Below are 15,301 nucleotides of genomic sequence, written 5' to 3'. Positions count from 1 at the left end.
AGGCTGACGTTTTGGGCCTAGACCCTTTCTGAAGAAGGGTCTAGGCCTGAAACGTCAGCTTTCCTGCTCCTCTGATGCTGCTTGGCCTGCTGTGTTTATCCAGCTCTACACCTTGTTATCTCAAATGGCTGGGATAGGATGTAGTAGACTTTCCAGTACACAGGTTCTCTGATACTTTACTACAAAATAACATGACTGACAGTAAATCCCAACCACGCAGATCAACAAGAAAAAGGGAATTATAATATAAGGAACATCAACAAACATTAGTCATCTTATCACTCTGACTCCGAGCGGATGGGGAGAGTAAAAAACCCCAAAACCACATTAAAAAAAACTTTTAACTCTGTTTAGAAAACACAGGCATTCTCTGAAGCTTCCTTATGCTGCAGGCTTCAGATGTCAAAGCAGGATATAATGTGCAAATAATATCCAAAAACACACAGGGAAGCTAACCTGTCCATTACAATTAAAAAGCAAAATACTGCAAATGTGAAAATCTGATGTTGTCACACAACATGATGAAAAACACTCAGCAGGTTCATTACATCCACCACAGATGACTAGCTAAATGTTGCTAAGATCTGTTGGTGTTTATTACTAATTAGAATTGTTTAATGCAACAGATTATGTGTAGCACAGAAAAGGATAGTGATCAAAGTATATCACAGCAAAAGCAACACACTTTCCTCTCCCCTCCGAAGACTTAAAAGAGTGAGAGTTCACATATCTCATCTTTCCAACTCAAATGTGATCTTGGTCAGGAACTCTATGCTCTCGGCAGCAACTTCACTTTGTTTTGAGCACCAGGAAGAGCGCCGAGAAAATGTCAAGTATGTTGTTCCCAACTGAAGTGGACATTCTTAGCACCAAAATTCAGTTTTATTTCTGGCTGGTTAGAACTAGACCCCAGGAGACTGTTTTCACAGTTGTGCTAAAATGAGGGGGTAATGACTCAGTGCTATTATTGCTATACTAATAATCCAGAGAGCCAGGTTCAAATTCTGCCACGGTAGATGGTGGAAATTAAATTCAATAAATATCCGGAATTAAGAGTCTAATGACCATGAAACTGGTGTCAACTGTTGGAAAAAACCCGTCTGGTTCATTAATGTTCTTTAGAGAAGGAAATTGCTTTCCTTACCTGGTCTGGCCTAAATGTGATTGCAGCAATTTGATTGACTCTTAACAGCCCTCTGGACAATTAGGGATAGGCAATAAATGCTGGCTTAGCCAGTAAGGTGCAGATCTTATGAATGAATAAAAACTATGAACTGTTGGCACTTTGGAGTGATCCAAGCCTATCTGAATGTGTACTTCATACTGAAAGTCTTCCACCTCCTACTCGAATGACATTCCCCTTTAAGTGGAAGATGCAAATATCATTATTGTTTCCGCACATCGTATATTTCAAAAATTCAAATTTTCTTTGTGAAACTTATCATGTGGTTTTTAAAGCACATTTCAATGAATGTCTGAATTTTATCAACAATCAATAACTAACTGTACTGTTGACTAAAAAATCTTAAGTAGGGCATGCATTTCCCGACCACAAACCTTAAATTTCTGGTCACAATTTCTGCCAGCATTTCTCTGCAATTGTGCTATGTCAACTGTCACAGATTAGATGTTGGCTGCAATCACTAAGAGGTGCTATGGAGTGAGTTTGAGTTCCTTAGGTCTCTCTTCCAATTCAGTTCCAACTTGTATGTGTCAAAATTTCTATTCATCAACCTCTGGGGTAAATACAGCATCTTAGTATATGTATTGATTGGGACTTTTGTGTAGGGAACAAATTTGGTGCTAAAATGACAGTAAAATATTTGGCAAACAGCTTGTAAAGACTTCAGGAGACTGTGGAATGGGCAGATAAATTAACGTGAAAAAAATGTGAAGTAATATGTTTTGGAAGGAAAACAGAAATATGGTCAGACACAAAATGGGACAATTGGGATATTTAGTAATCATTGAAATAACTTGTGGTGAGTGAATTAACAAGAAAGGGACTTTTCTTTTTACATTACTTTAAGGGATGTGCATGTCTCTTGCTAGTCAGGCATCTACTTCCATCTCTATTTGTGCTTTAGAAGCTGGTGGTGAGCCATCGTCTTGAATTTCTCCAGTCATTGTGGGCTAGAGATACCCGCGGTGCTGTTTTGAAGGGAGTTCCAGGATTTGGACCCAGTGACAAGTGAAAGAAAGGTGATATATTTCCAAGCCAGGATGAAGTTTGTCTTGGAGGGGATCCTGCAGGTGGTGACATTCCCATTGTATCAGCTACCCTTGTCCTTCCAGGTAGTACAGGACATGGGTTTGAGAAATTGAGGAATATTTACAATGCATTATTGGGTCATAGGATATCCATTTGGGTATCCATTATTAACAAGATGAAAAAACCATTGAGAGCACATTGTTTGGTGTACCAGGGATGGGAATTAATAGTCAGTGAGGGGCGACTTCACATGGGAAGAGAAGACAGAGAGGGTTTAACGGATTGAGAACAAAAAGCTTTAGAGTTATACCAGACTCTAAACATTAATTTTGTCCCTCTGCATAGCAGCCCTGCTGAGTTTCTCTTTTCAATTCATATCTCCAGCATCCACAGTACTTTGATTTTATTTCAGGATTTAATGGAGTTTCAAATGCTGATGGTTTTTGATAGAGTAATTAGCGAAAGACTGTCTTCTCAAGTTGGGGGTAAGCAGTGAAAAATAATCAGGTTAAACTGTCAGTGAAAAACTGGCAAGAGTAATTAGGAGAAACAGGTATAAAGGTTGCTTGGTAGGACAGGACTTGAGTGTTGCTAAAGAGAGAAATGGTGCCGAAGCTGTTTATCTTGTCCTCATCAGGACAAGTGCAAAAATGCCAGATTTCAAATTACATATATTACAGAAGAAAAGAGTGCTGATTGGTTAGTATTTAGTTCTGACTGGCCAAGGTGTTACCATTGTGAAAAGCAATTAAGTATATTCGTAAATTTTTCTTTACCCAGGGCATAAGGAGGGGATTAAGGCAGAGAAGCTTGCATTTTCAACTTCAAAGTGAAATGGAGGAAGATGCAAGGATTGAGGAATACTTGGGGCAGTGGGTTTGCTCTAAAAAGGATGGGCCAGATAGCCTCCATCTGCTTTGCAAATTTCTAAAATTTTATCATGTCAGAAACATCTGCCTGTTAACTGTAAAAAAAAATTCTAGTGAAGACAACAGTATAAACTGCAGAATCTCTATGCTACCATTGACTAACTGAGGTGTATGTACTCGTGGTTTGGGACATCATCAATCAGTCAAGTCAATTCTCATCTTTGTAATTCCCTTCAAAACATTTACAGTTCACTATTGATCACCACAGCATCTGATTCTCCACTTTGCTTTATCTATTGCCAAAAATACGCTGGCCATAATTGCCATGCATCAGCAGATATTATGCAACTTGAAGCTGCCAGCAATGCCATGCAAAACTAATTTGACAAGACAAATTTGAGAGATGGTTTGATTATGCTTAATTGACCAGAAAGGTAGTATTCAGAACAGAGTCCTCTGTTGTGTCTTTACGCAGCATTATAGGAGCAGATTACATTACATTCACTCCTCATAGAATTGAATGTATATATTCCCATTTCTTTTAGGAGCGGAAAAGTGTTTTGAAAGTTTAGTAGGAACTCCACTTTATGGCTGAAGTTCAAGGTTTTATCATCTCTCTGTGTTGGTTTAACTAGAAGTAGCTATACAGGCATCAGGGAGTTAGGCAGTGGAAAAAGGTCAGGATTGCTGTGTGTGTGTGTGTAAGTCTGTCCATGTGCTTGCACATACGTGTATTTCAGTTTCAAGTCAGATATCCCACGTGGCAAGATCCCAACTAACATTCACTGGAAGGGCTCAAACATGAATTGGAAAGGCAAGTACTAGAAGGCATGCAACGTTTTCAGAAAGGGTGGGTAAAATTTTTAACTAATGGAGATTATGTCCAGCATTAATGTGAACCTGTAGAATTCTTTACCACAGAGGTCTATCCAGGCTGGGACATTAAATATGTTCAAGGCTGAGACAGACAAAATTTTAATCGGTGAGTGATATTATGAGGATAAGGCAGGAAAGTGGAGTTGAGGATTATCAGTTCAGACATTATCTCATTGTATGTCAGAACAGATTTGATGGGCTGAATGGCCTACTTCTGCTCCTCCATCTTATGGTTTTATAATGTAGAAAAATGCATCTTTTCAATCTTAAATACAGCATTTTACCCATTGTGGTTAGACTGTGCTTATCATATAAATCGCCCAAGAAGCTTAAGAAACTTCAAAGTATCCCCATTAATGTTTTGGAGCATACATCACAAATTGGTATAATCTGGAGCACATTGCCAAAAAAGGAGGGTGGAAACCTATTTTAATTGGATGGGAAGGTAACATTTTCAGGGTATTGAGAAGAAATCGATTGCTCTTTCAAAGAGCCACCACAGTTCTGATGGGCCAAATAGCCCCTTTCTCAATTGCTTGATTCTATGATTCAGCTCAAGTAGTATCAAAGAAACGGTGGTTAGTTCAATTTGTATTTTTGACTCACCACAGCTTTACAAGTATATTCTAACCTGCAAACTTTCAACACTGAAAAGCAATACATCTCTGACAGTTCTGGTTTACGTTTGCATGAAAGCCGTGTTTCTAAGATTAAACTTTTTGTCAAGAAGTACATGGCCTATTTTGACAACAGCAACATTCTGGAGGAGTTGAAAACCACCCTCTCCCACTGTCTCACTACTGCAGAGTCACCAGATCAAGACTGTTCCTGCCAACCTCATTTCTATAGTTGAATCTTCATTTAAAACAATGTGAATCTTGGTTTTCTGTTGCAGTACAAAATTATTCCTCTTTGTAAACCTGGCTGACCATCCAGAGATGGCTTGGAAGTTCCAGACAGACTCGGATAGGTGCTGGAAACTGTGAACACACTCCAGCAATGTTCACTCGTGTATTTAGCAAATTCATTTTTGCCACATGCTAGGCTTTCATCTTAAACTGAGCGAAAAAGACAGCACCCTCCAATCTCTGATGTTTTTCTTGGAAATCTTGAGTTTTCCACCTGCTGCACAATTATTTGTCTACTTTGCAATCTCAAGCTTTAAATTTGAACTGGGCTATGGATCCACTTGTTTTTTGATGCCATGTTGTCATATCAGAGGGTGGGGTTGGCAGGAACTTTGTGCGCACCAGTGAAGTGGTGACCTGGACAGCAAATACTGATGTGCACAGACACAAGGAGTTGAACAACCACCTCTGAGGTTGCACTATTCTATAAGTAGGTTCGCATTAGGGAAGGTTAGAATTTGACAGTGAGTGAGTACAATTGGGAAAAAACTTTGACTTTCTTTTGGCTGGAAGTCAGGGAGTCAAAATTTATATGAGGTGCACTGTTATTGAATATATATGGTAACTTCATCCTCTTGTTTCCTTTTCGCAATTGGACTTAAACTGAACACAACACAAACATGTTGCCCCCTTAGCAGCAAACTAATACACTGCACACTGTATAGCTTGATGCTCCTGATATTTCAAAATGATCTAGTTTACCATGAGCATCACAGCAGAACATCTACACTTTTCACAAATTGTACTGGCTGATGAACTGGGTCAACCCTGAATTTCTCTTTTAAAATGAAAAAGAAATCTCTTAATTGAAGATACCACTCAGTTTTAAAGGCATTTTCTCCCTCATGCCTCCCCGCAACCAACATGTTTCACTGCCAACTTAACACCGCTATATCATCATCACCCATTGCTGCTCCAAGCTGACCACTGTGAAGTTTGTAACAGTAAGTATAGCTGCCCATCCTTCTGGAAGCGTATGACCTCTGCTGTACATCACCGTGTAGCTGTTGAAGGCACTTAATCAACCTTATAGTACATTTTACTGCTGCCAGAGATGCTCAAGCATTGTGTTTAGTAGAGGGATTGAAATAAGCAGCAGGGGACCATGAATCTGACTTTCAGCTGGCACAGTGTATTAACTTTTCATATATTCACCTTCTAACCTCTTATACTGCCAACAATTTTGAACTGCTTCTCAAGCTGGCTTTGATCTTTTCCAGCTTTCATATACATGTCTGTGCAATCCTCCCCTTATTTCTATTTCTGTCCTCGCTTAATTCTTCTGGCATCATCAAACAGATGCAAAACAATGGCTCCATGGGGGACCCGATACTGTAAAATGTAACATTTAGGTACTGTCCAGAAGTCGAGCAAAATTCACACAAAAAATTAAAGGAGAAAGAATACACCCACCGCACCAGATTTTTTTTTAAGGCTCACTCAATGACGGGCTATCGAATGGGCTACTCGAGTAAAACTGATTAATGGCTGAGATTATTGTGGTAATGCAGCTATTCCCTCCCCCCCCCCAGATCTAAACTTTCAAAGAAATCTTATCTTTATGCCAAAGGCATTAACGAGTACTTGAGTTCAGATATGTAATTTAAGATGTGGTTAGATCTGGATTGCTCGCTTTCGCTACATTTTTTTTTTGAAAGCAGCTTTCCTCAATCATTTATCATTTTTAAAACGTATTCTCTCTAAAATAACCATTGCCTAACCTCGAGTCTTGACAGGCAAACCATTCCCAAACTTCGACCTATTGAACCTGCAGTTACAGTTTCCAAACACCCTTTATGATTTATGAGGAAGGAATTCCCCATTAACCTGAACAACTCAACATGGGGGAATCCTTTGGACAGCCTAAATGTATCCAATCAACACGTCAGTACACTTGTATGCTCATGCCGTTGGCTGTATTCAATCTGAATTGGCTGTTATTTTTGGCCCCTTTTCTTAAAGAGTACATTTTCTCACCATTCCATAGCTAAAAGCATGGCCAAATGAGTTGCTTCCTGCCTTCTGACAATAAGTTAGATAAGCTTCGTTATTAAATAAGTTGAATAAAAACAAATTAAAGAGGGCGCCACTTGCATGACTTTTTACTTTGCATCTATGCTTGGTCTTCAGTGAGTGCTGTCTGTTGACATTAGAAACTAGACCAAACCTATGTTATTGCTGCAGTCATGTTTGTGAGCCCACATGCTGCATCGCTGTGGCACAAACATTGCCACACAAATATGCTGGGCCACCACAGTGACCGTGGAAATAAACTTCACATCAAAGGCATTACGGTCTAAGACTTGAAACCAAGAAATTCACCAAGCATGCTTAGACAGCATCTTCTAAACCTATGACCACTTCCATCTAGAAGAACAAGGGTAGTAGATACATGGGAACACCATCTCCTGCAAGTTCCTCTCCAAACCACTAACTGGCCTTGGAAATATATTACTATTCCTTCACTGTCGCTGGATCAAAATCCTGGAATTCCTTCCCTAACAGTACTGTGGGTACACCTACAGCAAATGGGCTGCAGTTATTCAACAAGGCAGTTCATCATGGCCTTCTCAAAGTCAACTGGAGATGAGCAATATGTCCTGGCCCAACAGTGAAGCCAGTGTCCCATGAATGAATTTAAAAATGGATGTTAAAGTCTATGAAATTTGCTAGACCAAATTGTTCTAATCCAGGTTTCTGCTCCGCACTCCCAACCACCATCAATCTAGACTCCTCCAGCTCCAAACTGTGAATTGTTAGGTGTAGGAAAATCTTCCTGGTACCACATCCATGTTGATTCTCCTCATATAAGCCAAGGTACTAATCAAGTCATTTGACCCCAACTCACCAGGTGGGAATCTAGTGAGCTCGATGGGAAGCTACTTTTACACCTCACTCACTGTCTCAATGGAGAAGTGTGCAAACTCAATCTCATTAGTTTCTCAATGGGCAGTTTAGATTAAGATAGGTGTTCATCAGCGATTTAACAACAAAGGGAAGACAAGTCTGATTCTGTCACAGTTTTAAATCCTTGAGAACATATTTTCCAATTAACCATTGAACAGTCACTAAAACTAAAGTGCTAGAGAAACTAATGGGGGCTAAAGACCAATAAACCTGCCGGACCTGATAGGATTCATCCTAGGATATTAAAGGAAGTAACTTCCTAAATAGTGGATACTTAATCTGCCTTAGATTCTAGAAAAGTCCCTGAGGATTGAAAAACTGCAAATGTAACATTTTTAATGGAAATGGGAGGAAAGCAATAAATAGGCAACAGTGGGCCAGCGAGCTTAACATACGTTATTGGGAAAATGTTATCTTAATGTAATAGTGTTATCTAATATATGTTAAATGTAATATGATAAAGAGTGTAAAAAGGAGAGTATTAAGAAATGCTGTATGATCAGTCACTCAGTTTGGCTTCATGAAAGGTAAATCATGCCTGACAAATTTATTAGAATTCTTTGAGGAGTTAACAAGGAGAATAGACAAAGGGGAACCAATAAATATGAGCTCAGTTGGCTGGATGACTGAGATAACAAGGTGTAGAGCTGGATGAACACAGCAGGCCAAGCAGCATCAGAGGAGCAGGAAGGCTGACGTTTTGGGCCTAGACCCTTCTTCAGAAATGGGGGAGGGGAAGGGGATTCTGAAATAAATAGGGAGAGAGGGGAAGGCGGATAGAAGATGGATAAAGGAGAAGATAGGTGGAGAGGAGACAGGTCAAAGAGGCAGGGGTGGAGCCAGTGAAGGTGAGGAGTTAGGGAGTGTGCAGTGCAGGGTGATGCCAACAATGTGGGTTCGATTCTTGCACTGGCTGGGGTTACTGTGAAGGACTCAATCTCTTCCCCTTGCCTGAGGCATGGTAACCCTCAGGTTAGACCATGACCAGCCGTCTCTCTCTCTCTCTCTAATGAAAGAGCAGCCCTGTGTTCTGGTAGGACTATGGCAATTTCACCTTTACAGCCAAGGTGATAATGGTCAAAACCAAAGGAGTTGTTAACTAGTCCCTAATTATTTTTGAGAAGTTGTTGATTGAAAACTTAATGGCAAATGTACACTGGGATCTATGGTTTTGTGAGAAACTATTATGTAAAGTGGCCGAAGTATGCTGCTGTAGTTTCTGACGGAGGGAAAAGAAAGAAATGATTGTTTTGGTCAAAGCCTCTGGTCTAATTCTCTTCATGATTTATGGAAATAAATTCAACAGGACCCTCAAAATACATTCATAAAATGGTGGAATTGCATGTAATTGAATTGCTAACTCAGTTACCCCAACTTGTCTCTTATTGAAGGTAATAGCAGTTTCTTTACAGATACTTGCCAAGGCCACCAACAGACAGAAATGCAATGCTAAAAATCTAAGTTTCCAAGTAATAAATGCACGTTTCACTTATCTGCTCACTGTAAATTACTGACCCAATGTAAATAGTTCTGTAAAATGAAACGTATACAAATATTTATCTTTCTGCACCTTTTGCAAGTTGCTTGGGAAAGATAAATCAGAAGGGTCACCGGACCCGAAACATTAACTCTGATTTTTTCTTCACAGATGCTGCCAGACCTGCTGAGCTTTTCCAGCAACTTCTGTTTTTGTTCCTGATTTACAGCATCTGTAGTCCTTTTGTCTTTTTTAAAATAAATCCTAGATGGGCTTCAGTTTTAATTGAAAGTCCAGTAGTACTGCAGCTGTCCTACAGATGTTAAACAAAATCAGTGTGAAGTAAAATCTTCATGATTTTCTTTTGTGCTTGTGGTGTAGTGTGCTAAGTAGAAAGTGATCTCATGTGCATTAAATAGAAGCAATCTGTTTATAGTTTTTTTTCCCTCCCAAAGAGCTCCACCCTCTTGGATGCAAATTCGAGACAAAACGTCAGTAAAAAAAAATCATTCTCTCCCTACAGCAACACATTTTCTTAATTTTCCTGAGGTTTGGCATTAAGGAGCTGACCAACTCTATTGACTGCTAGCCAGCCATTGTTGGAGATGAGTATTAATCAACAAACAACTTGTTTCGCAGTGTCAGATTGCTAGTGCTGCCTGCAATGGGTTGGAGGGCTTTGGCTTCAGCACATGGTCTAAGCTGGTGATCCAATGAAAAACTGAGGAAATGTTGCACTGTTGGAAGCACTGTCCTTCAGATGACATGGTTAAAAGATGGTGTACCGATAGTAGATGTACTGAGATTTCTAGAAGGGATTTGATTGTGTGCCATATCAAAGGTTACTGTGGAAAATAAAACCTCATGGTATAGGGGATGGCATATTGGTACAGACAGAAGATTGACTGACTAACAGTGAGCAGAAAGTAGGTGTAAAGGGTCATTTTAAAGCTGGTGAGATGTAACAACTGGTGCACCACAGGGAGCTCAACTATTTCCAATTTATATCAATGAGTTAGATGAAGGGACAGAAGGTATGGTTGCCAAATTGCTAATGACACAACAATAGGTAGGAAAATAAATTGTGAAAAGGACACAAGGAGGTTATAAAAAGATATTGAGAGGTGAATGGCAGAAGGAGCATAATGTGGGAAAATGTGAATTTGTCTATTTTGGCAGGAAGAATAAAAAGGCGTATTATCTAAATGGTGAGAGATTGCAGAGTCTGGAGATGCAGAAAGACCTGGGGTGACCATGCGCATGAATCACAAAAGGTTAGTATGCAGGTACATTGAGTAATTAGGAAAGCTAATAAAATGTTATCATTGATTGTGAGGGAAACTGAATACAAGCAGTACACCTCAATATCTGCACCGAAATCGTGACTTCAAAACTAAATAATTGTGCAAAGCACTTTCAGAGGTTTCAACATGATAAGACATAATGTAAATGCAAATATTGAGGTGCACTAATGAGATGTCTCTGATGTCTGAGTTTTTTACAAGCAGAACATTAGTGAGACTGCATCTGGAATACCATATACAGTACTGGTCACTGTACTTATGGAAGTATGTAAATACATTGGAGATATTTCTGAAAAGGTTTATGAGACTAATATCTGAAATGGGTGGGTTGTCTGAAACAAATGAAACCCTGAGTGGTCTCAATAAGAGAGGATGTTTCCTCTTATGGAAAAATCTAGAACCAGAGACCACTGTTTAAAATTAAGGAATTGCCCATTAAAAATGGTGATGAGGTAAAATATTTCTTGTGAAAGGCTGAGAGTTTTTGGAACTCTCTTCCCGAAAAGACAGCGGAAGCAGAACCTTTGAATATATTTAAAGCAGAGGTTAATAGAAACAGTGTTGGTGGGAATCTGTATTGAGACTACAATCAGATCAGCCATGATCTTATTGGATGACAGAGCAGGCTGGAAAGACTGAATGGTCCACTCCTGCTCCTGATTTCCATGTTCATATGTAACTGTCAAACAATGAGCTTTTAATGGCAGCCTCCTGGACAGCACTTTTGTTCAGCTAGCACTACCAAAAGAAGGCTCCATTCGGAACACAGGAACATGAGTAGGCCATTCAACTGGTGAAGCTTGTTCTGCTGTTCAATGAGATTGTGGCAGATCTTTGGCCAAACTCCACATACCTGCCTTTGGCCTGTATCCCTGAATACCTTTGCTTGTTAAAAAAAACTATCTATCCCAGATTTAAAATTAACAACTGATAATTGAGAACAACAGTACACCTCAATATCTGCACCGAAATAGTGACTTCAAAACTAAATCATTGTGCAAAGCACTTTCAGAGGTTTCAACATGATAAGGCATAATGTAAATGCAAATATTGAGGTGCACTAATGAAATGTCTCTGATGTCTGAGTTTTTTTGCTTCCTGGAATGTAATTTTCTGCCCTAGTATTTTGTTTCAACCAATAAATTGGGCATAATTAATTTATTTTCCTAGACCATTTTAACTGCCATTAACATTGCAAATTCAGATAGGCGAGTTAGTACAAGTTTCCTTACTTCTTTGCTAAATGCAACCATGCATGTAGCTGTACAAGAGGTGTACCTATCTTTGTGGTCTGTATTGACCTGCTCTGTGGCAGGCAAGAGTTATAGCAACATAAAGTGGTTCCTTTCATAGATCATTAATGATGGCTGTCCATGTCAATACAGTGGTACACATAATGGCTGAATGTAGATTCTTAATGGGTAGAGCAATAGAGAAGAATAAAACGTTAAAAAATTAATTTTGTGTGTACTGATGTTTAAAATTCACTTGTTGTTGGACTACATTTTTCACCCTACTGTTCCATTTATTTCTCTGCTTCTCTTTTGTGTTCTTTACCTCGTCCACAGTAAAACAGGCTCTATTTCTCGTCCTGTGGAACTGATGTATGCAAGGCCATTACACCGCAAAACATCTTAAGTTAACACCACAATGTTTCCCTTTGAGAGTGAAAATATCCAGCCAGATGACTGGATATGCAAATCTGAACCATCCGATCAGATGCCCAGATTTTCACAGAGCTGCTGCCCCTGTTTAAAGGCACCCTAGGCCAGCCAGCAAAGACAGTATCAAACACAGTGGGTTGCAACCTGCAGAAACGTTGCAAACAAACTGCAAAATGACAACAGCTGGATAACCCGTGTGGTTAACCAATATATACTTATACTGGGAAAGCACATCACTTCACAGAAATGCATATGATCCATAATGAACCCATTATTTAAGAATAATATGGGAACCTCCAGAATTATCATCATATGGAATAATTATTTCATGCTGACTTGTGAATTTGGTATATAGTTGCCAAAACATTGGATTTGAAAAAAGTTGATTTATTTCAGGAAAAATGCAGTTTATTCACAGCTGTTAGTATGTTCAGTCCACTGTTTGATTATTTGTAATGTAATGAATGTTTTATCACTTCAATAATATTTATAAGCTGGTTGTTATCACCATGTGTATTGACAGTTCCACTAATATTTCCTTATCCTCCTGAAAACATTTACTTCTGAATTAGACTCATTCGATGCCTCCCCCAAAGCATGTTCTTATTAAGTCAGCTGAGAGGGTTTTTGCAGTTATCTTAACTGCACTGGGACTGGAAAGCTATAATAGGCAAACTTCAACTGACATCCACACATGCTGCCAGTAACGGTTGCTGAGATAGTGATCAGGAGCAGGCATCCTTGTTGAAATACTCTCTCAAACCCACTGCACCCAATTGTGGCCACTTTATTCAAAGACTAGACCAGCCCAGGATTTGACCCTTGAATCCTCCTGGTTTTCTAAAGTTCAACTAATTGCTGTTATAACCAGCTGAGAAACAGAGAGCCTTTTCCCATAGAAGAAAACAAAATTATTAAAAGTGGCCATGAAAACATGACTTATTTCAAGTTAACTCTGGTACCCATTATCTGCAATAGCTATACCTGCTGATACTATTGTTGGGGAATAAGCAGACTGCCACAGAAATCTTAAACTGTATTTATGAACTGCAAATTATCTAAATCAGCTTCTTTATTATCAATTCACTTCTCCTAGTTTAATGGAATTATATAGTTATATCAACCTACTTTTAGATCAATAAATTACTAGAATATCCTACCAAAAATTTACTCTCCTGATAATTCAAGGTAACATGATGCTAAGTCACACAGACAAGGATGATCCCAGGCTTAATTCCTTGATCTGTCCTATTAAATCAATGTAAAATGTCAGTGTCCCCTAAACAGCAGGCAGGAAAAATCAAATGTTGTTCCCAAACTTGAATGCTTTCCAGTCAACCCTGCTGATAATTGTACCTTTGTAGACAGCAAGGGACAACAACTTTTGGCTCTATGGTTGAACAACCTCGGCTTGCCTTGCAGGAACCCTGTCAGCACCCACATAACTGTATCTCACTATTAAGAAGTCAGATTTAGGTGGGGAAAACCTGGTGTTAGCAGGAATAAGACACAGAGGGAGAAACCTACCCCTTTACACAGCGACAATAAGGAAGTTGCAATCATTAGCTTATTTTAGAGTAAACAGCCTAATGAAGGACACAATAAATAATTCAAATTGTATAGTGAATAAAGCCCATTAACATCATGTTGTATTCATCTTACAATATGACCAAAAAGGTGCAAATGTACTATGCAATGCTAAATTATCTCATCTGTCTTGCTGCTATGGCGAGGACCAGTTATGATTATTGTGGTTTTGGTTAAACAAGGAAAGGCATTAACATACTGGTTTAGTGTCATGGTTAGGTCAGCGTGCTTGCCAAGTATGTCAGATGCCTTTGATAAGGTAGTTACATCATAGGCTGGCATTAGACATTACCAAGAATAGCAAATTTGGTTACGTCTCTAGTGCTGAGCTGTTGTGTTTGTAATAGTCTCAACTCAGAATACTCTGGTTGTGTTATTGGTATGCCAGAGTAAGCTATATTCTTACTTTTGAAATAGCCTTTTTTGATTTGACTCTTGCTATATTACCGTATTCTCTGAAATTTTAAAAGAACTTTCTCCAAAGAACAAAGCCCCACAGTATCCCCTCTCTAAGATACCATGGACATGCCTCTGGGAAAGAAGGGACAGAAGTGGACATGCTTCCCATTACTGTTCACTACCCAGCAGTTTCTGATGAAGGTACATTTGTGTGGAATATAAGGTAAGAACAAGGATCAGAATGGGTTATGATGCCTTTTATGGTTCATTAGCCAATTAACACTGAGGTTTGTGAATGAAGAATAACTCCATGAGAGTGGTACAACAATGCTGCTACTGTTAACTATGCAATAATACCTCAATGTGATTCAGGAGAGGACAGATCTGCCCTGGAACAGAAACTGGGACTGGGTAAGATCATGGATAGTAAATATCATGTCTTAAGGTCAGGCTTGTACAATACTTCTGAAATGAGTATCTCCAAGCCCTCCGTTTCTATTTGGATTGTTGCTCTACCTTAAAGGTGGCACGTGGGTCAGTATACTGTAGACTATGATTGTTAATAGGACACAAATACACATTTTTAGAAAAAAATCTAAAGATTTCCTAATTACCCTTCCTGTTTGATAATGAGAATTGAACTCATCACCAATCCTTCGCAGTTCTTGTCCAATCCATACTTCAGGCTGAACATCCATGGGCACTGATGGAGAGCCTTCCTGCGTTCCAGATGGGTGTATCCCTTCTGTGCCTGCAAAATTAATAATTTAAACATTCAGGGCTCAGGAAAATAATGGTCTAGTAGCTCAACATGCACTGAGGTCCTTTTCATGCAAGAACCTACAGCTAAATGTAAACCGCATCCAACTACTTGAGCTAAAACCTTGTTCACAAATAACCTTGCCAGAGGCTTTCTAATTTCAGAACAATTATACATGTAGGCGTTCACAGAAGGCAAGATTTTTACTGACTTTTTTTAGGTCCTGTCACTGGACTAGAGATCCAGAGGCCCAGGCTAATGTCGCAGGGGAAAAGACAGCTGGTGGAACCTGAGACAACAAGGTGCAGGGCTGGATGAACACAGCAGGCCAAGCAGCA

The 15,301-nt window shown here is 39.3% G+C and overlaps 1 protein-coding gene and 1 long non-coding RNA gene across 4 annotated transcripts in view; one reads left to right on the top strand and one right to left on the bottom strand.

The window, feature by feature from the left end:
* Positions 1 to 15,301, bottom strand: part of LOC109928681 (bcl-2-like protein 11) — a 45,093-nt gene that overhangs the window by 17,278 nt on the left and 12,514 nt on the right. For all 3 annotated transcript variants that reach the window (XM_048596771.1, XM_048596774.1, XM_048596775.1), the window contains exon 3: positions 14,818 to 14,954. In XM_048596771.1, the coding sequence (XP_048452728.1) occupies positions 14,818 to 14,954 (137 nt within the window). The remainder of the gene's footprint in view (positions 1 to 14,817; positions 14,955 to 15,301) is intronic.
* Positions 10,425 to 15,301, top strand: part of LOC125483115 — an 8,725-nt gene continuing 3,848 nt past the window's right edge. The window contains exons 1-2 of the long non-coding RNA XR_007262083.1: positions 10,425 to 10,523; positions 12,122 to 14,426. This is a non-coding gene — a long non-coding RNA (uncharacterized LOC125483115). The remainder of the gene's footprint in view (positions 10,524 to 12,121; positions 14,427 to 15,301) is intronic.

The sequence above is a fragment of the Rhincodon typus genome, chromosome 5, assembly GCF_021869965.1.
Source record: "Rhincodon typus isolate 14 chromosome 5, sRhiTyp1.1, whole genome shotgun sequence".
Lineage (NCBI taxonomy): Eukaryota > Metazoa > Chordata > Chondrichthyes > Orectolobiformes > Rhincodontidae > Rhincodon > Rhincodon typus.
The sequence above is the reverse complement of the archived record's forward strand: the minus strand, read 5'-3'. Positions and strand labels throughout refer to the sequence as shown.